Below are 25,123 nucleotides of genomic sequence, written 5' to 3'. Positions count from 1 at the left end.
ATTTTTACATTAAACTTTTTCAGGAAATGCTTATTTTTTTGTAAATAGGTGTAACCGTTTTGGTATTTTCTAGGCATTAAATAGTCCATTGTGAAGTCCAACTCGCGGTCACGCTGCTGCCGGCAGCCAACTAAATAAGAAATGTGGACATAAATGAAAAAACAACAAACAACAACAAGAGGTGGAGCTTGGCAATGTTTTAATATTCATACAAAATGTGCCACATTATACCTGCATATATTGTCAATTTAAATATTTGGAAATCGAGTGTCTTTTGGGGTGCGAGAGAAGCAATCTAATATTGATGGTGAAAGTGAATAATAAGTATGCCAAATAATCGAAAATAAGTGTATTAAATATAGCTCCACCATGGGTCAGTCGGCGGGTAAAATCGGTAAGTTAAAGTCCAAAAATTAAAGGAACAATTTTCTTTGTTCGTTTTTAATTTACGCAGTGGGGATTGGTCATTTATTAGCCTTCTATTGGCGCTCAAATGATTATGCTGCAACTGGCCCACCAAGCAGTATTGAATATAAATAAATGAAATGTGCATTATATATGTATGTATGTTTGCATGTGTGTATGTGAGCCTCTATGGCACATTTGGCAATATAAAGGCTGCCGCATTCCAATAAGGTTTGTGACCTTCCCCCGACACGCGTATTGAATCAGCTGTTTGCGTTAGAGATGTCCGGGATGGCCGTATTTTCGAATGCCAAATATACCAATTTTCAAATACCATGTATGTTTTTCATTTAATTTAAGATGTTTCAAAACTTTTTGTCTTCAAAAGATTCAGACTTTGCATTTGGCTTTTTCATATTTTATACAATTAAAAATATTTTTAAAATCCTAATAACAATCATGCAGAAAAACTTTTTAAATATACCACAAGAATACAGTATATACTAAATTCGATCCCCCTGGCGGACAAATTTCGAAGCTGCGCCATTGCGATAGTTTTGAAAAGTAGTCGAAGGAAAGCCGTTACATTTTTAAACAATTTATGAATTAAAGTGTCTGTAAATTCAAAGAAGCTGTCATTTTATTTGAGTGTGATAGGAATTTATGTAAGCAAACTGAATGTTATGGATTTTATCATAATATATATTAATGATATGAAACCATGAGATTATTACAATTACTCAATAGATCATATGCCTACGTCTTATATCAAAGGACTGTCCGAATGCAATAAAAACAGGCCCCTTTTTTAAATTTTTCTCAATGCAGAGACTACAAGTTTCACTTTCACATATTATAGTTTAAATTATACTCTTTAAATATAATTAATAGTCCGCATTTTGGAAAATTTAAGTCGACATTGGGTGAAAATGTATGAGGTTAAGAAATAGATTTAAAACTTCTAAGTAAAAATTTTCCAAACTTAATGCAGAAAATATGACTTTAGTACATCTTAGATTCTTACCTAACAAGCCCTTCGTTTCTATTCAGACAATTGTGATCCTTTCAATGAGGACATCAAACCCGTAAGCAGCTTAGATCTTCAGAAAGTCAAATACTGAAGTGCTTGGCAAAGGAGTGGGAAAACTCTCACACAACTATGAAAACAGCTCAAGCATGGGATTTAATCAATAACATAGATGGGCGCGAACTTTGACGTAATCTCTTAGGGTTACAGGTGCTACAAAGAGACCAAGTCCAGTTACCTTTTACCTGTTACAATTTTATAAAGATTCTTAATTTCAATGCAGCTGGCAAACAATAAATTATACAGTTTATAGCAATGATTTCTTATAAAAACAAACCGAGGAATCCAAGGAAAAAAAAGAACTACGAAGGATAATGGAAAACCCAATAAGTGAAAATGCGGAGCGCACATTTGGCAGGTCACAGGTAGAAATAACGTACTGCACACTGACCATGACCGAAACAAAGGACCAACACAAAGGACGAACGCAGCAGGACCAGCACAAGGACAATACCAGTTAACATTCCCTTGCAACTCTGTATGACTTGCCAAATACGCGAAACTCAATGCCAGACGCAGTTTTTCCAATATTTACCCATGTTGGCGAGGGGAAAAAACTGCGATCAGTTTTTCAATAACTAACGGGGCATATATCTACTACTAGATACTGTTTGCGATCCCACATATGTTGATTTCATTTAAGTTTTTGGCGGGTATTTCGGAAATGCGCAGGACGCGCATGATATTTGATTAGCGTATGCGGATGTGAAAGGAAGTGGCAGCATGCAAGCCCCGAAAAACGCTAGATTTCGATCGGTTTCACCCTCAACGATCGAACGGCAACAACTGCTGCTCGCAGGTATCCAGGAACCAAAGGATCTCGTCTCTATATATAGACAGACTGTTTCCACACACAAGTACACACACACATAGAGAACTGCCTGCTGGTGTCCTGTCTCAAGTGCTTGCATAATTTCTTTCATTTCTGTTTCTTTCTTATGTCTTGGGATTAGTTTTTCTATATTTATATACAATCCATACATAGAGACACACACCGTTCAGTTTCCAGTTTGCATATGTCGTTTTCTAATTAAACAAGCCACGAAGAAGAAAGCATTTCATGCACATTTGTTACAGTTTGGTTTTTGTGTTAATTTTATTGATCAGTTCACATCGATAGCCGAAAGAATTCCAACCTGGAGCAGCTGAAGTTCTCCTGTCAATATGTTAACTCAGCTGCCAGCGATAAGAGTATCATATATGTATATTTAAATTTCCACAATGAGTCGTATTTATAAACAATATTTGTCAGTTCTTAAATTCATATAATTAGTTAAATTAAAAGAACCTCATACATAGCATATCTATTGTCATTCAGTTATCGCGAACCCCAAACCTTTGCCTATAATAAATATTCAATTAAAATTGATTCTCAGTCTGGCAATTTGTTGATAATTGATTTAATTTAGTCTTCAAACCTGGCCATCATCAAGGTTAAGTCATAAACCATTTCCCACATTCTGATAACGCGACTTGATATCTAGTTAATAGTGATTTGTGGATCGTCTGATATGACGACACCTAATGCTTCTGATAAAATACCTCTGTTATGGCGCATAATTTAACAATTTAATAGGGTGCAGTCGAAAGACTTTTTATTGATAAGAAAGTATTATGGAATAGAACTGAATGAATGAAAGAATAAAAACAACAGCTTATATTTTATAATAATTGTACCTTATTAAATCCAGAATATACAAGGATAAACGAATGTGTATTGAGTGGAGCTGGAATTGAATGAAAGCAAAACTCATATTTTATAGTAAATCTGTTGATATCTGTTAAACCAAGAAATGATAAATATTGAAGAATTAATAAATACGTTAATTCTTCAGGTCTGAATGAATAAATTATAGAAAAACTCATATTTCATTATAACTTAGTTACGTTCCTAAATAATTTGAAATATTTAACTTACTGATTTAAAAATACATATCTTTCTGAAAGCTAAATAAAATATGTTTTAATTGTATTGTTACTAGAAAGGCAAGTTTTCAAATCATTAGAAACGTTGCTTCTAAAAAAAAGAGGCTTTCGAAGTTTCCCAAACCTTTTGCAAATAAGAATTAATGAGCTTGTGCATTAAGACAGGATGATCTGATCTGCTGATCATGGGGACACGTGATCTTGTGGCTTTTTGTTGATTGCGTGGACAACTGTTGTCGTTGTCTGAGTCTGAGCCGACCAAGAAGAGGCTCTATGATGAAGGACAATAATTGCTTTGGCCATCGGTATGTCTGTCTTTGCGATGCTTTTGCTCTTGCTTATGGTTGATAGCAGATGCAACTGCCAACCAGCCAGAGGACCAGATCGGAAGGGATCAACTCGACACGAAGACGGACAGACTGAAAAAGCATTTAAATTTTTATATTAAAGTGGAAATGCATATTCAGCATCCTGGCAGCAGGCGCGCGTCCGTCTAAATGTGAGGAAATACAGCTGCTGTCGCTGATCCTGGCGAAAAAAGAAAGGAACAAAAAAAAATACAGAATGTGCAGCAACAACAAATACAAGTAAAAAGGACGTTGGCAAAAACAGGAACCAACGCAGTGTAGTAGATGTAGTGCAAAAACTCGAAACCTACCCCCAGAAAGTAAAGTAAAGTCGCATCTGTGGTTGCATTTATATGACTGAAAGGGTTTTCAGGTTAGTTCGCTGGCTGGGCCATTTGGCTTGGACTATTCACTGTTTGTTTGCTTTTTGCCATTTCCAGGTGTAAATTTTTGCTTGTATTTCATTCACTCTTTTGTGCTCATATGCATATCGTATATCGACGGGTTCGGGCTCTGGCTCGGGATCGGGATTGTGAAGTTGGGATAGGATTGTATATTGTGGCAAATAGTTAAACACGTGGCGAACGTGCGCCAGTTGTCTGCTGATAAGACACCGCCATCCCTCCATAAATACTCGATATTTATATACCAGACCTTACTTTACATTCATATTTTTTTTTTTTTTGCCAGCTCCTTCTTTAGGGTCTCTTAGGCGCCCCCCAAATGCAGCTGTCGCACTTTTGTCTGCCTGGGGGAGATAATTCTGTCGTCTTTGCGCTTCTGTTTGTCTTGTCTTTGCCATATTTCTTAAATTTTGTTGTATATTTAAATTTAGAATTCGTATGTGGCCCCATTTGCGAAATAAAATCGCTCTCCATAGGAGTTGCCCCGACTCTCCCACGAGCATTGTAAACATCTGCTGGCTGTATAAAGTTCCGTTCCCTTACCTCTCATCTTCCTCAGGCTCGGTTGCCTCCGTCTTTGGCTATTCCATTGCCTTTGCCTGTTCTTCTTCTATTGCCCATTTGTCTTGGCCCTGACAATTGTCATTGGGTTCAAGCGAACCGTTTTGGGTTCAAGGCTCTATTGTCTTCAGATGTCACATAGGCTAAGATCAACATTTTCTATACTCCCTAAGCGTAGCGATCCATGGTTATTTAAATCAATGCCTGTAGCAAATGGTATTGGCCAAGCGTTTAATGAAAATGCCAAGCGAAAATATTTTCTTTGCTTTTGCGATATTGATGATCTCATAACAAAATATTCTCTGACGTCTACTCTGGAATCTGGCCTATTATGATGTAGGGAAGATTTCTTATCAACTTTGGTAGCACAGTTGTAGGTATTACCTAAAAATATACATATATACATAATATATTAAAAGTGTAAGAATAAAAACCAATTCCATGAATCACACACAAATCGAGTGCTTTATCAAATAAATTTATGGTTTATTCCCTAATTGACTTCCACTTCAGAAATTACTGTGACGATAAGAACTCGTAACTAGCGATTTTTACAATGATTCGAATAGAGAAATTGTTTTCATTTTATCATCGGGGATTTTAAGTAAAAAATCCCTTTTTAACTTGCAGAAAGTTGCGAAATTCAGAAGGGAAAAATAATACAGATAAGCTCTATGCCGAAATTTATCCCAGCATCTATCGTTACATATTATAGCTAAACTTTCCCCCCAGTTTTCATGTGAGTTGTCTGACGAGTTCATAGCGCAAAGCCATTAAAACAATTTACATAGTTTCCCAGTTAATTTTCGCGTATTAACACTCAACTTCAGCCGGCCCCCTAAAAAACCAAAAAGCAAGCTCAAAAAATGTCTTGAACTTTGCTGAACTGTGACCAAAAGTGCCGCAAAACAGTTAGCAGAGAGAATCTAAGTGCAAAGAGCAGCAGCTTGGTCAAAAAGCAAACCTGGCCTAGAACAGCCAAAAGACGCCAGCAGCAGTTGCCAACAACAATAACAAGAAAAAGCAGCGGTGTTCAAGGTGCACACCATGATCAACAACAACAACTTTGAAAAATTATAAGGGAGGCTCAATGCACGCGAAAAGTAAGCACAAAAGGAAACCATAGTAAATAAGAAACAGCTGCAAGCTGTGCTGCGTTGGTGTTGCCTGCTGGTCTTTCGCTCTCTCCGTCTCTGTAGTCTCTCTCTCCCTCACGAACATCCTCTCGACCAGAGATGTGAGTTGCACTCACGCGGCGTCAAGCAAGTTAAAATACGAACACAGATAACACGAGCACTGACTGCGCGATACGAAAGCGTATCGTGGCCGTTCGTGTCACGAACTCACCACCACTCAGCTGCTCTGCCTGCTGCTGGCGCTGGGCAAAGTCAGTGAGGGAGCGTTTTTCTTTGCCGTTGCCGCTGCAAAGAAGTTTCAGTTATAAAATTGACGCTGAAGTGTTTGGTTCGCAGCTCGATCGCTCGTCCGTTCGTTCGTTCGTTTGTTTGTTCGTTTCGCTTCCCCGTTCGCGTTGTGGGCACCAAAAATAAAACACATTGAAAATAGCCAAAATGTATTAATATCAAACACTTATTTAATGCCAACATTTGTTTGTTTGCAACGTTTTTAAGTTACGCTCTCGGTAAGGCGTGTGTGTTAAATTTGTTCGTCCGTTAAATTTGAAATTGCACAAGTGTTAGAAAACGTATCATGGGTCTATCGGATATACCAGCCAACTACATGCAACAACAGCCCAGCCAAATGCTGCAACATCATCTACAGCAGCAGCAACATCATCACAATGCTGCCGCCGCGGCAGCTGCAGCAGCGGCTCATGTTCTGGCCATGGAGAACAATGAGCTGATGATGAGTCCCAAGGACAAAATGTCCAGCAAAAAGAAAATGCATTTGCTGAAGAAGATCAAGAAACGCTTTGGACTCGGTTAGTACAACAAACAATCAAACAACAATTTCCCAGCCCCCAAATTACAGCGTGCGAAAATTCAACTTGAACTACATAAATAATTCATGTAAAAAAAAAAAAAACACGAAAAAGCTACTTGAATTAATTTTGCATTTCTTGAAAGCAATTCCCACATATTATTAACATACGCTCGAACCACCGTTTTTCATTCATTCTCAGTTGGCTTAATTAATGCGGCGAAGATAAATAAATACATTGAAGCGTTAAACAACAACAATAACAATAGCAACAGCTGCGACTTTATGAATACATTAGCGTTTTGCTGACTACAAATGAAAGATCAGCCGTAAATACCCAAAAAAAAACCACTTGAGATTGTTTAAACAAAAAGTGTGTGTGTTTTTGTTTGTTGGGCGAGGTTAAAATGATTTCAACCTGGCTGGAAAGCAATAGAGGGATTTGCAAACATAATATTCCAGATATAATTTCTTCCAACAAATGAAATCAGAAATAAAGCAAGTCAACAACCCTTTAATATGCTCTAAAAATGCTGTGAACTTCGAAATCAAAGGTTGATTGCAATTAAACTTAAAATAAAACAACCTCTTTAAAATACTGACAACTCGGGAAGTGATAGTTATTCCTAATACAAACATTCCAGAGAACCCTTCCAATAGACAGAAAATAAATCCTCTTGAAATGGTTGAAAAATAATAACAAGTCGGGAAGCGATAGTTATTTGCAATCCAAACATTCCAGTCAAAAATTCCTTCCAACAGATGTTTTTCAGTAATTCCAACGAATTGACCGGAAGTCGCTGTTGATCTTTTTTGACTGTGAAAACACCGAGATTACAATTTGGCAAAACATTCATAAGAAGCGTACAAATTGACCAGACCAACTTCCAGATATGAGAATGTGTAGTATGTGTTTATTTTCGATGCATACCACAAACAAAACTTCCAACAGAAGACAAGACAAGACAAGCGGCGCGATCGAGCAAGCGATTATGTTTATCATAGCGATTACTTTTTGGCTTCGACTCTTTCGCTTTTTTGGTTTTTGTTTTGATTGCATTCAGCTGGAAAAGCTTCTCTCGCATTCTCGCCCAGAAGGTAAAAACAGAGAGACTGAGAGAAAAAAAATGTACCCAGCCCAAAGCCAAGTCAAGTCAATGACGCATACATTACTGCGCATGGCTTGATCGCACTGTAGCCCCTCCTCCTCTTGCTGCGCCCCCGCAACAGTCCCGCCAAGTCTAGCCAAATGCCCCATTCAGCAGTTGATGTTGTTCACGATGCTGTTGTTGTTGTTGTTTGGATTTGTACGCGAAGCGCCGTTGCCGCCGTCGGCAAAGCAAAGCAAAGCAGAGAATAACAACAAAAAAGTAGGCAGAAGACAAGCTTGAAAAGTCATGTCTATTGGAGTGAAAGAGAGACAGAGCGAGACAGGGAGTCTAACTGAAGTTGTTGTGTGCACTGTGCTTTGGGCTTCACCTTCCAATGGCCATTCTCCTTCCAATCCCCGCTCTTGCCATCACTAACCATACCATTCCCAATTCCATTCCATTTGACTTTGTACGTGCGGCATTTGTGCTGCGTATCGGTAATCAATGAAATTACATTGTTTTTGTTATTGTTGCAGTTGCCTGGAATCAGCTGCTTTAGGTTTTGTTTTTTCTCTATTACATTTCGAGTTGTTGTTGTTGTTGTTGTTGTTGTCGTTGTTGTTGTTGTGACGTCGTCTTCCTCTTCTTCGTCTTCGCCTGTTGGCATGCAGACATTGCTTTGGCTTTGGCTAAAGTTTATCTGCTTTTACTTGAGCGCTTCTCACGGTTTACTTTTGGTGAAGACGACGCTGCCAACTTCTCTCAAATTTCAAATGCATTGTGCGGGCTTCACAGTTGAGCTCAGTTTTGTGGACTCTTTCGATTGTTGTTACGCGCGGGCAAATATTTGCCCAGTGCAAATAAGCGACACAAACAGAGCTTCACAACACTCCCCCACTGCACACACATACACTTGCATCATGAGTTCTTGTATGTGTGCGTGTGCGATAAACGAAACCGCACAACTTTCAGTTGATGGTTCGTTTTATTCGTTCATTCGCTCGTTTGTAGTTTGCCTATGAGCTCATGAGAGCGAGCGAATATGCGTCATCCTTGAGAGCTTTCAGTCAAAGTATTCTATAGTATACTATATATAGATATTTGTATATACACAATTGTTATTTCTAATTGTGGTCAAGCTGATAGCGTTACTTAGTTAGTCTTTCTTTTTTCTTTTCCTTTGATAAGTGTCTAGGGCACAAATATCAAGAGCTAGTTAAACTGCTTACTGCGTCTAACTTTTCGACCGCATCTCGAACACTCGATCATTCAGATGCGACATACGATATCTATTTTATCATAGTTTATCATACCGACCTACATTTTGTTACATGTTTTTTTTCTCGTTTCCCTGTTTATCAGTTAATGAACCAGCTGAGCACGTGTAGAAAAAAAAAAACGAAAAATAATATAAATAGTTTGCCAAGCGAATAGATAATACTCGTTGCACTGTTGCACCTCATAGTTGGGAGATAAAATAGTTTTGTGCGCCTTGCTGCGACTTGGGTGTCGCAAGAACAGCTGTAAAACAAAGGCAGGTAGCAACAGGTAAGACAAGGCTTAGATGCGGGTCAAGACAGCTGCCTTTGGGCAAAGATACTCGGCAATTAAGCAACTCTCTGGTATTCGAAGGCATCTCGGGCCAATTATATACGCCCAGAGTCAGAGAGCCGATAAATTGTTTCTACTACCTACGGGTCTACAACAAAATACATATGCACATACATACATATGTACATAACACAAGTATAAACCAAGTCCCAAAAAAAGAATCAGAACAAACTTCAGCTGTTCATCGATCGGGTTTCTTGTTCTTGTTTCACAGTCTTCTGGAGGTCGACATCTAAATAAAGCTTAGCTATACATTTAACACATATGCACCTAAATATCTTTTATGGGCTAAACTAGATTTTTTTGTGTATTATTTTTGCGTATGCCGCAAAAGCGACGAAATTTTGTCGCAGCTGTGCGTTTAAAATTTAAACTTTAAATTATGCAAAAAAGAATGTCAAACGCTTGTCCAAAAATATATGCAAAGTTTTACAAGCTCGTTGGACTCTATTCATTATTTGAACGTTATTAATTTGGACTTCAAATGGAATGCGAAAATAAGAAGGAAAAAAAGATTTAGAGAGCAGCTTCTAACAAGAGGGGAAACAATTTCGTAGCAATAAATACGCGATAAAACAATAAAACATGCCACTCGAATTATCGAGTTAAATGCATTGTAATAATGTTATAATGATGTGTAAGCTCTTCAGTATGTTTTCCTCCCTCAGCCCACTCGTCTATTATACTCGTGCTTCTTCTTCATAAGTGCAATTCAACTCAAGCAGCAAGCCGCTCAACGCTCGAGTGATTTAATTACACAAAGCCGCCATGAACAAGAAGTAGATGAAAAGCAAAATGAGGAGCAGAAGGAGGAAGGGGAGCCAAAGATGTGCAGTCAAGTGCGCCGACTTCTCTCGCTGCTCTTACAGTATGTCAAGAAACTCTTTACACACTGAAAAAAACACATATTTTTTGACTTTGCATGCAAAAATAACGACTTTAGTTATTATTTTTCAATATTTTTTTAATGCAGATCTATTATTTAGCAAATTTCAAATTAGTATGTACAAAAATAAAAACAATACAACGAAAGGGAACATTTTAAATCAACAAAATATGAGTTTACACATTTTTGACACTGTCAAGAAAGTGTTTACACACTTTAGTTTTCGATTCTGTTTTGTCCTATTTTTCGAAAAAACTGTACTTTATTGTAATTTATGCTTCTGCACTATTCGCTATTTTTGCATTCCTTTTCATTCAATTGCGAAATTTTGCTACGCACTTGTCAAAAAGCTGATTTTTAAATTATTTAACATGACTGGAGCTAGATTGACTTATGAAGTTACCCAATTGACTTATTATAGTCACCAAATTGGAAAATCTGTAGCTTAGCTAGTGGAGCTACTTGGGGTATCGTGAAAAATAATTTATAATGCTCCAAATCGAGCCGAAAATGAAGAAAACGGGAAGCAAAGTGTGGAAATGGTCGAAAAATGGATATTGACGAGCGAGCATACCGCCTTAAAATGGGCAAGGTTCGTCAAAACCCCCAAATTTTGATCAGATCCCTTGCCAAGGAGTTGGAAGAAGGGTGTGACATGGTCAATTCACATGAAATCGTCCGCCAACTAATTCTGCGGAACAAATACTCTTCAACCGTTGAAACGGTTGCGCGTAAGAGGCCGCTGCTTTCGAAAATAAATGTTGAAAACGCTTAAATTTTGGCTTTTAACATGAGAATCACGCCGGACAACTATTGGGATGACGTCGTATTCTATGTCCAAACCAAAAAAAATGCTATACTACAATGATGGACCAACTAGAGTATGGCACAAGCCGTTAACAGCCTTACATCAGCGCAACATCATTCTTACAGTAAAATGCGGAAAATAGTATTTGTTCCGCAGAATTAGTTGGCGGACGATTTCATGTGAATTGACCATGTCACACCCTTCTTCCAACTCCTTGGCAAGGGATCTGATCAAAATTTGGGGGTTTTGACGAACCTTGCCCATTTTAAGGCGGTATGCTCGCTCGTCAATATCCATTTTTCGACCATTTCCACACTTTGCTTCCCGTTTTTCTTCATTTTCGGCTCGATTTGGAGCATTATAAATTATTTTTCACGATACCCCAAGTAGCTCCACTAGCTAAGCTACAGATTTTCCAATTTGGTGACTATAATAAGTCAATTGGGTAACTTCATAAGTCAATCTAGCTCCAGTCATGTTAAATAATTTAAAAATCAGCTTTTTGACAAGTGCGTAGCAAAATTTCGCAATTGAATGAAAAGGAATGCAAAAATAGCGAATAGTGCAGAAGCATAAATTACAATAAAGTACAGTTTTTTCGAAAAATAGGACAAAACAGAATCGAAAACTAAAGTGTGTAAACACTTTCTTGACAGTGTCAAAAATGTGTAAACTCATATTTTGTTGATTTAAAATGTTCCCTTTCGTTGTATTGTTTTTATTTTTGTACATACTAATTTGAAATTTGCTAAATAATAGATCTGCATTAAAAAAATATTGAAAAATAATAACTAAAGTCGTTATTTTTGCATGCAAAGTCAAAAAATATGTGTTTTTTTCAGTGTGTAAAGAGTTTCTTGACATACTGTATGTGTGTGAGGAAATGCAATACATACACAATAGTTTATGCAGCTGTATTGTTGTAACTCTTCTCACTAGCCCTTTTAATATAGCAACAATTGCAACGCTTCGATAAACACACGCACACAACAATAACGGAAGAAAGCCAAGTCGCCATCTTATCTTTATTTATAAGTGTATGATGCTATATGTATATATACAATATGCTACATCAAAATAGGTTTATGTTTATGTACCTTAGGCTGCCGTTCGCTATTTTGAGGTCTCTTCGCTTCTCTTGGCTGGGGTCGCATGCTTCAGCGCGCATATGGGCCTCCCTCTCTCTCGCGAGTGAGAGGAAGCGAGATGGTGGAGGAGGTGGGGGTGTCGTAAACAACGATGGAACTTGTAAAAATAACCATGTAAATTTGATTTGGCCACCCTAGCGTCAGCTAATTATATGAGCACTACAGAATTTGTGCGTTTGACGGGAAAAGCTGAAAATTGATAGATGAGCAGGGAAATATTATGACTTTAAGAGTCATTGAACCTCCGCGCGAAAGGTGCGATCAATAATTATTAGGCGAGCACTTCAAGGGCTGCCACCCTAACTAACTGTACCGTGCTATTACTTAACAGTGACTCATACTCGTTGTATGTAATGCATCCCTGGCAATGTCATCAGATTACGCTTAATCGCATAAAAAGTGCAATGTACGAAAGTAGCAGTAGCAGTAGCAGTAGCAGCAGCAACTATGACTGTAGACAACAACTACAACATTCAATATATTTGACCTCTCGGCGGCCCTCGATGATAGTCGGCCGTTTGTTTGTTGTGCAATTATTTCTCTCGTTTGTCAGTATTTTATTTGCGCATTTCTTTCGCTGCCATCATTTCTGTTATTGTCGTTGTGCTTTTACTCGTTTAGCTAACTGCTTCTAAAGTTGGATTGTCAAAGTGTTGGACAGCGTGAGAGTGAGGTTGCATATGCATGTGTATGTATTTGAGTAATTGGTTGATGCTTTTGCGGTTTCCGCTGCTGCTGAGCGGAAGCGGTTTTGCATGCATTGAAAGTAAGTAGAAGAACAGCAACAAGTTGCGCAGTTCAGTCAGACTTGTGCTGCTCTCTCGCTCACTCACATGCACTTTTCATAGAAAGTTTAACAATTTTAAGGTTGACGTCAGCTTCTTGCCTACGCATCGCACCGGTTTGAGGTTATAGGTCACGTGCCGCTTTAGCAATACGTTATTGTTGCCCACGTGCAACACGACGAGTGTTGTTTGAACTGAACGTGTGGCAACAATTAAAGCGAAGGCCTCTTAATTATGCCGGAAATGCTTGACAATTAAAAAAAGGGTGGGGGAGAGAAAAAAGACAGCGCGTGTGCATAGATCGATTACAAAGTGTATCAATTGGTCGGCCCACGTTGCCACTGCGGTCAAAAATTGACAGTTGAGTTGAGTGGGTGCGTCGATCTCTCTCCTTCTCACTCGGTCACTTACTAACATGCGCTTGAGCTTTCGATTAGCTTCGTAAGCTTAGGCTTTAAGTTTGAGGCTTGTCCAAAGCAAAAATCAAAAGCCCACATATTAACTCTCATTTTAGTCGCCACCGGCAACCTACACACAATTTATTAGTGGGAAATTAGTTAGTTGACATACTATGACAACAACAACAACGACAAGAGAGGCGTGGGCCGTGGGGCATAACTCAATTTGTGGGCAGACTTGTCTGGCGTTGCCACTTGTCACAAAACGATTCTCACACCCATAAAGCGAGAGAGACACTTGCACAATGCAACTCACTCGTATGTTAAATTCTTGGGAACGTGACAATCAAGCGTTAATCAATGCTAATTAATTGCCCACAATGGCGCCAATTAACCTGTAATAAATATGCGTAATAGGTGAAAATTGTGACAAAGCAAAAAAGCCTTGAATATTGAACTACATATGTACATACATATATAGTAAACATTTCAACATGTCAGACTTATTTCTCTTTTAAGGAAGTTTTTCTTTCTTCTCCCTTTTATGAAATCTTTTCTTTGATTTCCTTTGCTTTTAAAACATTTGATATGACATTAAAAATTTCCCAAATTATTCCCAACGATCAGTTTACTCTTTTCGCTTTATGTGAACTACACTTTAGCCCAGTTAACAATGGACCAAATGACCAATTTCGATAGCTTCTTCGGACATTTTTATGACACCTGCATGATTTTCACATCTTCTCCACTTGCATAGTTTTTTATTTGGTTTTGTTTGCCACCCGCAACTGATGCAGCTGCCTCATCGTTGCCGTAGTTGTTATTGCTGCAGTTGCAATTGCAATTATTGTTGCTTGTTACAGGTTTTTGTGTTGTTGTTTTTTTTTTGTTTTTTGCCATCCACTTTATATAGTATAACTCACTGTATATATACAAATTTGGAGTCGTGGGAATAATGTTGTTGTTGCATTTGATTTTTTTTGCTCATGGCCAGCGTGGGAAATGTTTGCTTGCCGCACAGACGCGTCTTTGCAACAAAACGGTAAATCAGGTTTTTCCTTCAGCCCCCAAAAAAAATCTACGAAAATTTGCCTGCTGATCGTTTGGCAGATCGTTGCTCGTTTGGCGGTTCGCTTCGGCCCTCAATGCGGGACACGTTTGTCGATGATGTTCGTGTTGATGTTGTTGCTTGTCGGCGAAACTCCAAAAAGCGTGAACTCCAATTTTATAGTCCAAAACTTATGTGCAACTGCAAACGCAACATGTAGTTTGGGCCAATTTGCGTCTTAACAATGATTATAACCGATCATCGAAGCGAACAAGCTAATTGAAATTAAGCGAAATTTGTGAATAAAATTTGAGATGTTTCTTCTTCATGGAAAAAAAGATAAACCTATCTTAATACTTCACTATTTTTTAACATCAACAAATCCCGATTTACTCAGGAAACTCAATCTATAAATTAAATTCGTTTGCAATTCTCTTCAATTTGCTTTCTCTATATAGACTTATCAAAGATCATTTCTCAACCCTCCTTGAAATTACAACTCTCCCCCATTGGAGCTCATTAGATGAGTTAACCCTGCTGCTATTGGCCAGGCTAATTAATTGTGGCTGTGCTTGTCAACAGCTAATTGAAATGATGGTCGCGTCGCGCGTTAACCGTTTGATTTAAGCGTTGGGAAAGAAAACAAAACACGCGCATGATATTACGAGTATTTCATTCATGTCGAAGTCGATGCCGATGGCGATGTCTTTTGTAATTCATTGACAACGTCTGGACTATTGAGGTCTGCGTCTCTGTCTCTGTCTGCGTCTGGGGCAAAAAGTAGGCGTCGCCAGTCGCAGTCAGGCGACAACATCCTGCAGCTAATAAGCCCAATACACGTCCAACACAACACAGAAGTAGCAGATGGGGAGGAGGAGGAGGAGAAGGAAAAGTGGAGCCGCGAAAAACGTGATTTCCGACTTCCTCGTTCCTCGTTCGTTGCGGGGCATTTCATAAATATTGATGGCTCCGCTTGATGTTGGCATTCTACAGGCCACAATATGTATTTGAGTTGACCATCTTCTCGCTCTTTGTCGCTTTCTTGCCTGATCTCTAATGGGAGCTACCGGAAGCAGAGCTGCTGCTTCTCCTGTCGCTGCTCCGCTTCCTTTTTGGGAAGACTCGCAGACTTCCTGGATGGGCCGGAAGCGCACTTAGCATATGAGTTTGATTTTGCTTCTTGAATTGCAACCGCACAGAGATTTTCTTATGCAGACCTCTCTTCTTACACTTCTTTCGGTTGTCTGGCTATGCTATCTCCTCATATCACTGGGGCATTGAACGCATTGAATTTCAACCCCTAAGCCAAGCCTGAGTCTCGAGTCTTTGCAGCGCTAAAGATACTTTTGTGCCTCGACCTCGTCCCTTTTTCTTGTAACGTCATCTATGTATCTCGGTTCCAAATTTTCTTTTTCGAAATTTAAACATCTGCCGCTTTTTTTTGTGTTTTGTTTGCCTTCCCTTTGCTATACATATTGTTTCGCTTGCAACAACCCCTGTTGATCGGCGTTGCAACAACCCTCGCTTAGTTTTGTTTAAGGGTTGTTTTACCTGTCGCTGCTCTTGTTCTCTCTCTCTTTTGCTGCGCAGCTGCCTCAAAAAAGCAAAAGCAACACCCCGCAAGAGGCAAAGGCAGCTGCCACATGCTGCATGCCGCTTGCCGCCTGACCAAATAATGAGCAGAGACCGATCTTAAAGACGTTGCGACCGCCTGTTGCGAGACGCCTGCCACGCGCCGCATATCAACATGGTAATCAACCTTGTCTGTCTGTCCTGTGTGTCTTATTCGTCCTGCTGTCGCAAGTTTTCTGTTTGATCGTCTGACACATTTTGCAACTGTTGGCATGCCGCCTCAGTCTTCGATCTTCGCATCTGAACATTCTCCATATTCCCCCGAAAAAAAAAACAAAACTGAGAAAAAACCTGTCGCCAGATCGTAATTATAATCGAAGGAAGCCACCTCAAAAGTAATTGTTGGACAGCTGCTACTATTTTATAGGGGCTCGCACGCTCAAGGTGCAATAATCATTATAATAAAAACATTCAACTTATTCGATTTCCCATTTAAATAAATGCAAACTTCTTGCCTGCATTCCGTAGAAAGAAAGAAACTGAAAAAAAAACAACTGTTGAATAGCTAGAGTTACACATGGTTGAGTCAAGCCATCGCTCTTTAAGCAGGTAGAGAAATCTAAGACTCCGCCTAACCATGTGCTAGATCTCAAATTACAACAGAAGCCCCAGCCCAAGTCCCCGACCCAAGTCCATTAACCCCCCAAAAAAAAAACCCTATTACTTTGAACAGCACGTGACTTTGATGCGCGGATTATTGAACTCTTCCAAAGATTTTTGATGTGAGGAATTGATCCAAAGGCGTTCGATATGCTTGAAAAAATGTATTACAGCTGTTGGTCACTTAATTCCTGGAACAATTCAAGTGCTAAGGACAAAGAGTTCCAAGGAAAACAGAGAGTTTAAAAGAAATGCGAGCAAGCACTTAAGGAAGAGTTTACGGGAAAGGGAGAGAGCAATGAAATAAAGTAATATTTGAGGTTATGTTAAGTGTGGAGCTTTAAGACAAAGCTCTAAAAGGAAGGGTAGCTAAGTGTTGATTTAAATAGACTTTAAGTGTAACTTAGCTAATTCGTTTATATTGTTTTCTTATGAGATTAATATACATAATATCATATTACTATTGAATATTGCCTTCCACTTAGCTCGGCAATCAGTTCTCCAATGAAGCTCTATAATCGAATCTTTATGTTGATGTTAAGCTTTTCAATAACTTACTAAACAACTTGAAATAAATCATAGAATACCATTTACTAAGTTCAATCTCTTCTTCAATTGCAGTTCGCCGCTCGCCCTCCTCCTGCCCGGGTCCCAACAATCTGCCGCCTCTGCAGTTCCATCAGGTGCATGGCGACAACATCCGGATCTCGAGAGACGGCACGCTGGCACGTCGCTTCGAGAGCTTCTGTCGGGCCATTACATTCTCAGCGCGTCCGGTGCGCATCAATGAGCGCATCTGCGTAAAGTTCGCGGAGATCTCGAACAATTGGAATGGCGGCATACGCTTCGGTTTCACCAGCAACGATCCCGCAACGCTGGAGGGTTCACTGCCCAAATACGCCTGCCCCGATCTGACGAATCGTCCCGGCTTCTGGGCCAAGGCGCTGCACGAACAGTACTGCGAGAAGGACAACATTTTGTACTACTTTGTGAACAATGCTGGCGATGTCATCTATGGCATCAACAACGAGGAGAAGGGCGTCATTCTCTCAGGCATCGATACGCGTGCTCTGCTCTGGACTGTGATCGACATCTATGGCAATTGCACCGGCATCGAGTTTCTCGACTCGCGCATTTACATGTACCAACAGCAGCAGCAGCAACAGTTGCCCGCTCCTCAGCAGCAGCAGCTGGCACTGCAGCAGATGCCATTGCAACAGTTGCCTCCCCAGCAGCAGCAACAGCAGCAGCATCTGCCACAGCAACCACTGTCGGCCCATCATCCTCTGCAGCAATCGCGTCGTTCGCTGCCCGGCGGCGTCGTTGTCGACCACGAGCTGGAGCGTCATGTCATGCCATCGCTGCAGTCGCTGCACTTGGCGGGCACAGCAGCCGGAGCAGGAGCAGCGGGCATTGCCGAGCATGATCTGGCTAACGGTTTACCGCCGTTGCGCTACAATGCCAATGGCCGCCTCATCCCCGTGCCCTTCCACATTACCAAGGGACGCAATGTGCGTCTGTCGCACGATCGTTTTGTGGCCTCGCGCACCGAGTCGGACTTCTGCCAGGGTTACGTGTTCACGGCGCGTCCCATTCGCATTGGCGAGAAGCTGATTGTCCAGGTGCTGAAGACGGAGCAGATGTATGTGGGCGCCTTGGCGCTGGGTTTGACGTCGTGCAATCCGGCTGTGCTGCAGCCGAATGATTTGCCCAACGATTCGGACTTTCTGCTCGATCGCCCGGAGTATTGGGTGGTCAGCAAGGATATTGCTGCGGCGCCGCAACGAGGAGACGAGATTGCCTTCTTTGTGGCCCCCAACGGTGAGGTGAGCATCAGCAAGAACAATGGACCCGCCGTCGTTGTGATGCATGTGGATCAATCGCTGCAATTATGGGCATTCCTCGATGTCTATGGCTCGACGCAATCGCTGCGCATGTTCCGCCAGCAATTGCCCAACATGGTCGCCTATCCCTCGCAGCCGCAGATTAACGCTGGCGCAGCAGCAGCTGGCGTTGGAGTTGCTGCAGCAGCTGGTCCGTCCGCAAGTGGTTCGCGTATGCTGCCCATGGCCGAGTCGCTGAACAGCTTGAATGCCGCACAGCTGGGCAAAATGCAGCTGAATGTGACGCAATCGAATGGCACCTTGGCCTCGGCAGCGGGCAACGGCAGTCGCATGATCAGCATGCCCTCCAATGGCGACATCCTGCAAATACAGCCCAATGGCGGCGGCACCGTGCTCGTCGTGAATCTGCCGCCAGCGAGCAGCTCGCATGATCTCAATGGCCAGCTGAATGGCAGGCAGACAAACTCGACGGCCGCAGCGACGGTGACGAGTAGTGGAATCCTGGCAGGCGCCTGTTCCAGCGGCACCTTGATCAGCACCACCAGCAGTCAGCAATACATTGAGGTGAGTCTTGGAATATATACAACTGAAGTACAAGGCAAAAACTAACTCGTATTTCTCTTCTTTCAATAGCCCATTGCACAGAGCACGAGCACGTTGAATGGCAGCAAGTGGAAGGACAGCTTGAGCGATCAGCAGAGCACTGACTCGAGTGCCGAGTGCACCATTTGCTATGAGAATCCCATTGATTCGGTGCTCTACATGTGCGGACACATGTGCATGTGCTACGACTGCGCCATCGAGCAGTGGCGCGGTGTTGGCGGTGGTCAGTGTCCGCTTTGCCGAGCCGTTATCCGCGATGTCATTCGCACCTACACCACATAAATGTGGCAAACCTAAAACCGGGAACAAATCAAAACTCCCATTAACTCGTACTCCCAACTTCGCAATCGAATTAAGCAATGGAATTAACACAGGAGGAGAGGAAAGAAGCGCGCAAAGAAAAACATCACAAGAGTACTCGTAGTATTAGCAACTATGTGTAGTTGAACCTGAAGACAATTAACTGATAGTTGATATCAATATTTTTGCAAAGAAAGAATGAAAGACACACACACACATACACTATGACTTGATTTTAAGCATTTAGCTCATAGTAATACTATATAGTATATAGATATATATTTAATTTTTTTGTGATTTTATTGCTAAGTGCTGCGGCGACAAAGCCAAAACAAAAACAAAAGGAAATTATCAACAAATTTTATTCAAAAATATTTGACATTTTTTTGATCAATGCAGTTAATCGAACTTTATGTAGTTAGAAACCAAAGTATTTGTTTAGCTTGTAATTTGCATTTACATTTTTTCATTTTTCAAGAAAGTTGTTGCAATTTTGCTTAGTTTTTCGTTAAAATTATGTCCAAAAAGATTTCAAATGAACTCTCAATCAACCATTATCATTATTATTATTATGAAGATTTTTTATTACATTCTTGATTTTTTGGCGTATTTAAATCGTTTTGGTGCTAAATGTTTTATCCAAAATACACTAATTGAAATTGTTATAAAGATATATGGAAAAATTTTGTTTAAGCTTGCAGCAACTATGTGACTTGCACTATGAATAAAATATGTGAATGCTTGAATGATCAATTATATTTGTAAGCATTGGAATAGAATTATTTATTAGCATGTAGATAAAACCAAAACTCTGCCGATTCAACTATTCACACCAAACAAAACAAATAACTAATTAATGTATAAGCACAAAAACAAACAACAAATGGAAATTGTTCAGCTATTTACTTTTGCACCAAAACCAGATAAACATGTATTTAAATATATAAGTATCATTTGTAACTATTTAAGTTAATTTCTAGTCAACGAACTACACTGAAGTTTATAGAAAATTTCAATCAAAGCCTAAACTAAACTAAAACCCTAAACAAACAAAAAAAACACAAACGAAAAGAAACAAAACTATAATATAATTAACGCACGCTATGCAATTTTAAAGAAAACGCATTTTACAATATTTAAGAACTAAGTAGTGCACAGTTTTAAACAAAATAGAACAAAAGACTTTGCTTGAAAAACAAATATTGAAAATGGAAATGGAAAACCATCAAAAACACACAAAAGACAACATGCAGTTAGAGAATTGCCAATAATTAATTAACAAACAACAAACAAATAACACACAACCAGAACAAATAAAAACTTTACCTAAGATTGTATTAAAACACAGACAACTTATTGATGTATAACAAAGGAATGCAAGCGCATAATTATTTTTGTTAACGTAATTGGAAGCGAGATATGAAGTCAGAGGAAAACGGACACATTTACAATACTAATGTATTTGTTATTGCCACTATGAATAACTAATTTTAATTTTTTTAAATGAAGACTAGCTCTTATCAAAACAAAAATAAAACGAAAACAAAAACAAAAACAAAAAGAAACAAACGCCTAGTTATGAATAAAAATGTAAATGTATTTATGGATATTATATATGATATATATATAAGACAACGCAATGCTGTAATACCATTTAATACTAAACCAGAACATCAAAATTATATTGCATTTTTCAATTGGGTTTGGGGTAGACATTTCTGAAGAACTATAGGATCTATGATGACGATTGACATTCTATTTACAAAAATTAAACCTTTCATTTTGTGCGATTACACTCATGATAGCGATTCAAAACTCTATGGGTTTCCTATATCTTTTTTCATAAAGCTCAATAAGATCTCCGCAATTGTACGCGGAAAACAAAATAATGCAAGCATTTTTAAAAAACCCCATTATAACGTATTTTTTTAAAGCCTAAAAGATGGGCAACGCTTGATAGTTTACTCAAGTATCGATGCCTAAAATGGTACTCGAAGATTTGGCATTGCACAAGTGTGTTTGTGAAAATCCCAAACCCACTTCACCATTCACTAAACTGCACTAAATAAATTTAAACATGTAACTCCGAGAGAAATTATTACCTATTCCATAAAGAATGAAGAAAAGCATTTGTCAATTAAAGTTTTATCTTCTGAAATCATAAAAATTAAATAAAATAAGATAATGTAATTGTTGTCCATGCACGTTACATTATTTTTTATTGTTGTTTGACAATAGCATAGTTTATGACTACAGACAATTGCATTTTCAAATGCGTAGTAGCTAAGCCTTAGCTTAAATTAGGCACTAGTTAATTCATATTTTTCTTTATACATAATTTAAAAACAAAAATCCCGCGCACTATAGTGCAGCCAGGTTAGAATTAGGCGCAATGATATATTTTGGTATAATTTTCAGTGTAAACAAGAGTGTTTTGAAAATTGGAAGCTGTGGTCACACTGCTGTGCACACAGTAAACAGTTTCAGATTTTTATCGTGTGTGTGCGCAATTCGTGGAAGAAAATTTGGTAAAATTACCAGAAAAATTGTTGAAAACTCGAAGGAAAAGCGCTTATATGTGGTGAAAAAAACAAAAACAATATGGCAAACTTGTGGTTCATAAACGACGATATAGAAACAATTGTTTAGAATTGTATACAGTTTCTGTTCGAGTTCTTCAAAAAGGCTCTCTTCAACACTTGTGTGTGTGTGTACACACGCACACAGAGACAAACACAACGTAGACAAAATACTAAAACCTCCCTCACACACACAATAGTCGACGTTTTTTCAGAGCAGCAGCAGCGCAGCGAGCGACCCAAATAAAGAAAGCGAACAGCAAAGCAAAGCAGAATTAGAGAAGTGCTCGCAACACATACACACTCTCACATACATAACGAGTCTTTCTCCGAAGAAGCAGCAGCAAGTTCATTAAGTATTCCGATCATGGACGAGGCCAACATACAGGACAAGGAACGCTTTGCGAGCCGCGAGAATCACTGTGAAATCGAGCGACGTCGCCGCAACAAAATGACCGCCTACATTACCGAGCTCTCTGACATGGTCCCCACTTGCAGCGCCTTGGCGCGCAAACCCGACAAACTCACCATACTACGTATGGCCGTTGCCCACATGAAGAATCTGCGTGGCACCGGCAACACAAGCAGTGATGGCACCTATAAACCTTCATTCTTGACCGATCAAGAGCTAAAACACTTGATACTGGAGGCAGCCGATGGCTTCTTGTTTGTAGTCAGCTGCGATACTGGGAGAGTGATATACGTTTCGGATTCAGTGACTCCCGTGCTAAATTACACCCAAAGCGATTGGTATGGCACCAGTTTGTATGAACACATTCATCCCGACGATAGGGACAAGATACGCGAACAGATGTCGACGCAGGAATCACAGAATGCCGGACGCATACTCGACCTCAAGTCCGGCACCGTCAAGAAGGAGGGACATCAGTCGAGCATGCGCCTCAGCATGGGCGCCCGGCGTGGTTTCATCTGCCGCATGCGTGTCGGCAACGTGAATCCCGATGCCATGGTCTCGGGTCACCTGAATCGTCTCAAACAACGCAATTCCCTCGGTCCGTCTCGGGATGGTTCCAACTATGCTGTGGTGCATTGCACAGGTTACATTAAGAACTGGCCACCCACCGACATGTTTCCCAATGTGCACATGGAACGCGATGTGGATGACATGGCTTCGCATTGCTGTCTGGTGGCCATTGGGCGACTGCAGGTGACTTCGACGGCGGCCAACGATATGACGGGCAGCAATAATCAAAGCGAGTTCATCACACGTCATGCTCTCGACGGCAAGTTCACCTTTGTGGATCAGCGTGTACTGCACATTTTGGGCTATACGCCTACCGAGCTACTGGGAAAGATCTGCTATGATTTCTTTCATCCGGAGGATCAGAGTCATATGAAGGAGAGTTTCGATCAGGTGCTCAAGCAGAAGGGACAAATGTTTTCGTTGCTGTATCGAGCCAGAGCCAAGAGTTCGGAATTTGTTTGGCTGCGCACTCAAGCGTATGCTTTCCTCAATCCCTACACCGATGAGGTGGAGTACATTGTGTGCACCAATAGCTCTGGCAAGACGTTGCACGGTGCCACGCCAGAACAGCAGCAGCAACAGGCAGATCAGCAACAACAGCAGCAGCAGCAACAACAACAGCAGCAGCAACATGTCTATGTGCAAGCTCCGGGCGTGGATTACACGCTGCAGCCGCCGCGTCGCGAGATTACGCCAACGGGCAGCGATCCTGCCGGCATCTATCAGATGCATATGCAGGCGCCTCATCCACCACGTCCAGGCTCGGCGCAGAATACGCCGGTGGCATACAGTTATGATGCAACCCATTCACCATATGGCGCCACAGCAGCTGGAGGCGGTCCATCGCCGCTAGCCAAGATACCCAAATCGGGCACATCACCCACGCCTAATGCTTGGGGTGCACTGCGTCCCGCTTCACAACAGCAGCCACAAGCAACAGCTAGCGAGGCTTATCCGGCATATCAACAGAGCAGCCCGGCACGATCGCCCAGCGGTCCAACTTACACCCAACTAAGTGCTGGAAACGGACAACAACAGCAACAACAACAGCGTCAGCAGCAGCAACAACAGCAGGCGAGCGCTTATCAGGCGGCACCAGCTGCAGCGCAGTGGGGAGATTGGCAGAATGCTGCAGCCGCACATCCGGCGGCTCATCCGCATCCACATCCGCATCCTCATGCCCATCACCCACACCCGCATCCCGTGGTGGCAGCGGGCGGACAACAACCGCAGGGTCACGAGTTCTCCGATGTGCTGCAGATGCTCGACCACAGCGGCACGACAACATTTGAGGATCTAAACATCAACATGTTTACCACACCATTTGAGTAATGCAATCTCTCTCCCACTCCCACTATTTCCGCCTACTTGACTCTCTATTTGCATCTTGCTCTCACTCTTTGAGACGCTATTCGAGATGAGCGCTTGCTTATCGATTACAGCATTCCTGAACTATCGCGTATCACGCGCTCATCTCGCTCACTGCTATTCTCAGTTTTATAATTTACATTTTCAAGTGCAATCCATAAAAACAAAACAATACAAAATTGTTGAAATATTCGAACAAGCGAAATACTGTGTATGCAGTCAGATATAAAGTATAAATTGCAATCTCAATAAATAGGCACTTAAAGTACATAATGGTAGTCACGTACCATGCACGTTCTCGATATCGCTATCAATTCTTCACATATGCAAGAAAGCCGCTAATCCACACACACTCAGAGAAACCAGACTTTGGTCTCCCCATCCCCCTCTCTCTGCCAAGCAGAGCTGTGCAAAACGCAAAGTATTTTTTCAAATTATAATTCGTCCCTCAAAATTGATCATAATGCTAATTTCAAAGTTCATAAACGAACAAAAGAAAACAAATTTTATATACATATGTATGTATACATCATATAAAATACTTTTACATGTGTAATTCCTAGACTAATGAACAACAATTGTATTTCTAAGCACTTGCAAAACACAAACGCATACAGATACATACTCCCACAACAATTCATTGGCCGCGTGCTCAATCACCCTTCCCACCCACCACGCCTTCTCTTTCTCTACCCTTCCTATTCGCTCTCTGCCAGCTAGCGCAACATTGACACCATTTTGTTATTGTTGCATTTTGCATGCGGAA

At 40.6% G+C, this 25,123-nt stretch overlaps 2 protein-coding genes across 3 annotated transcripts; both read left to right on the top strand.

Annotated features, from left to right (window-relative positions):
- Positions 1-80: 80 nt before the first annotated feature.
- Positions 81-21,107, top strand: LOC117573456 (protein neuralized). Of its 2 annotated transcripts, none has more exons than XM_034256679.2 (3): positions 81-394; positions 17,300-19,086; positions 19,156-21,107. In XM_034256679.2, exons 1-3 carry the CDS (start codon positions 370-372, stop codon positions 19,405-19,407), a joined length of 2,064 nt encoding a protein of 687 aa, XP_034112570.1. In that variant the 5' UTR covers positions 81-369; the 3' UTR covers positions 19,408-21,107. The 2 variants fall into 2 exon arrangements, with proteins under 2 accessions (XP_034112570.1, XP_034112569.2); XM_034256678.2 differs by lacking the exon at positions 81-394 and adding an exon at positions 6,181-6,672.
- Positions 21,108-21,904: 797 nt separating this feature from the next.
- On the top strand, positions 21,905-24,526 carry LOC117574499 (aryl hydrocarbon receptor nuclear translocator homolog). Its single transcript, XM_034258343.2, has one exon. It carries the CDS (start codon positions 22,372-22,374, stop codon positions 24,319-24,321), a length of 1,950 nt encoding a protein of 649 aa, XP_034114234.1. The 5' UTR covers positions 21,905-22,371; the 3' UTR covers positions 24,322-24,526.
- Positions 24,527-25,123: the final 597 nt, after the last annotated feature.

This window comes from Drosophila albomicans, chromosome 2R (genome assembly GCF_009650485.2).
Source record: "Drosophila albomicans strain 15112-1751.03 chromosome 2R, ASM965048v2, whole genome shotgun sequence".
Classification (NCBI taxonomy): Eukaryota; Metazoa; Arthropoda; class Insecta; order Diptera; family Drosophilidae; genus Drosophila; species Drosophila albomicans.
This window is presented reverse-complemented; position numbering and strand designations above follow the sequence as displayed.

Coding starts and splice junctions, on each gene's coding strand:
- LOC117574499 (XM_034258343.2), top strand. CDS start 22,372: ATGGACGAGGCCAACATACAGGACAAGGAACGCTTTGCGAGCCGCGAG.
- LOC117573456 (XM_034256678.2), top strand. CDS start 6,441: ATGGGTCTATCGGATATACCAGCCAACTACATGCAACAACAGCCCAGC. Junction 6,673..17,299: donor CAAGAAACGCTTTGGACTCG/GTTAGTACAACA, acceptor CTTCAATTGCAG/TTCGCCGCTCGCCCTCCTCC. Junction 19,087..19,155: donor GCAGTCAGCAATACATTGAG/GTGAGTCTTGGA, acceptor TTCTTTCAATAG/CCCATTGCACAGAGCACGAG.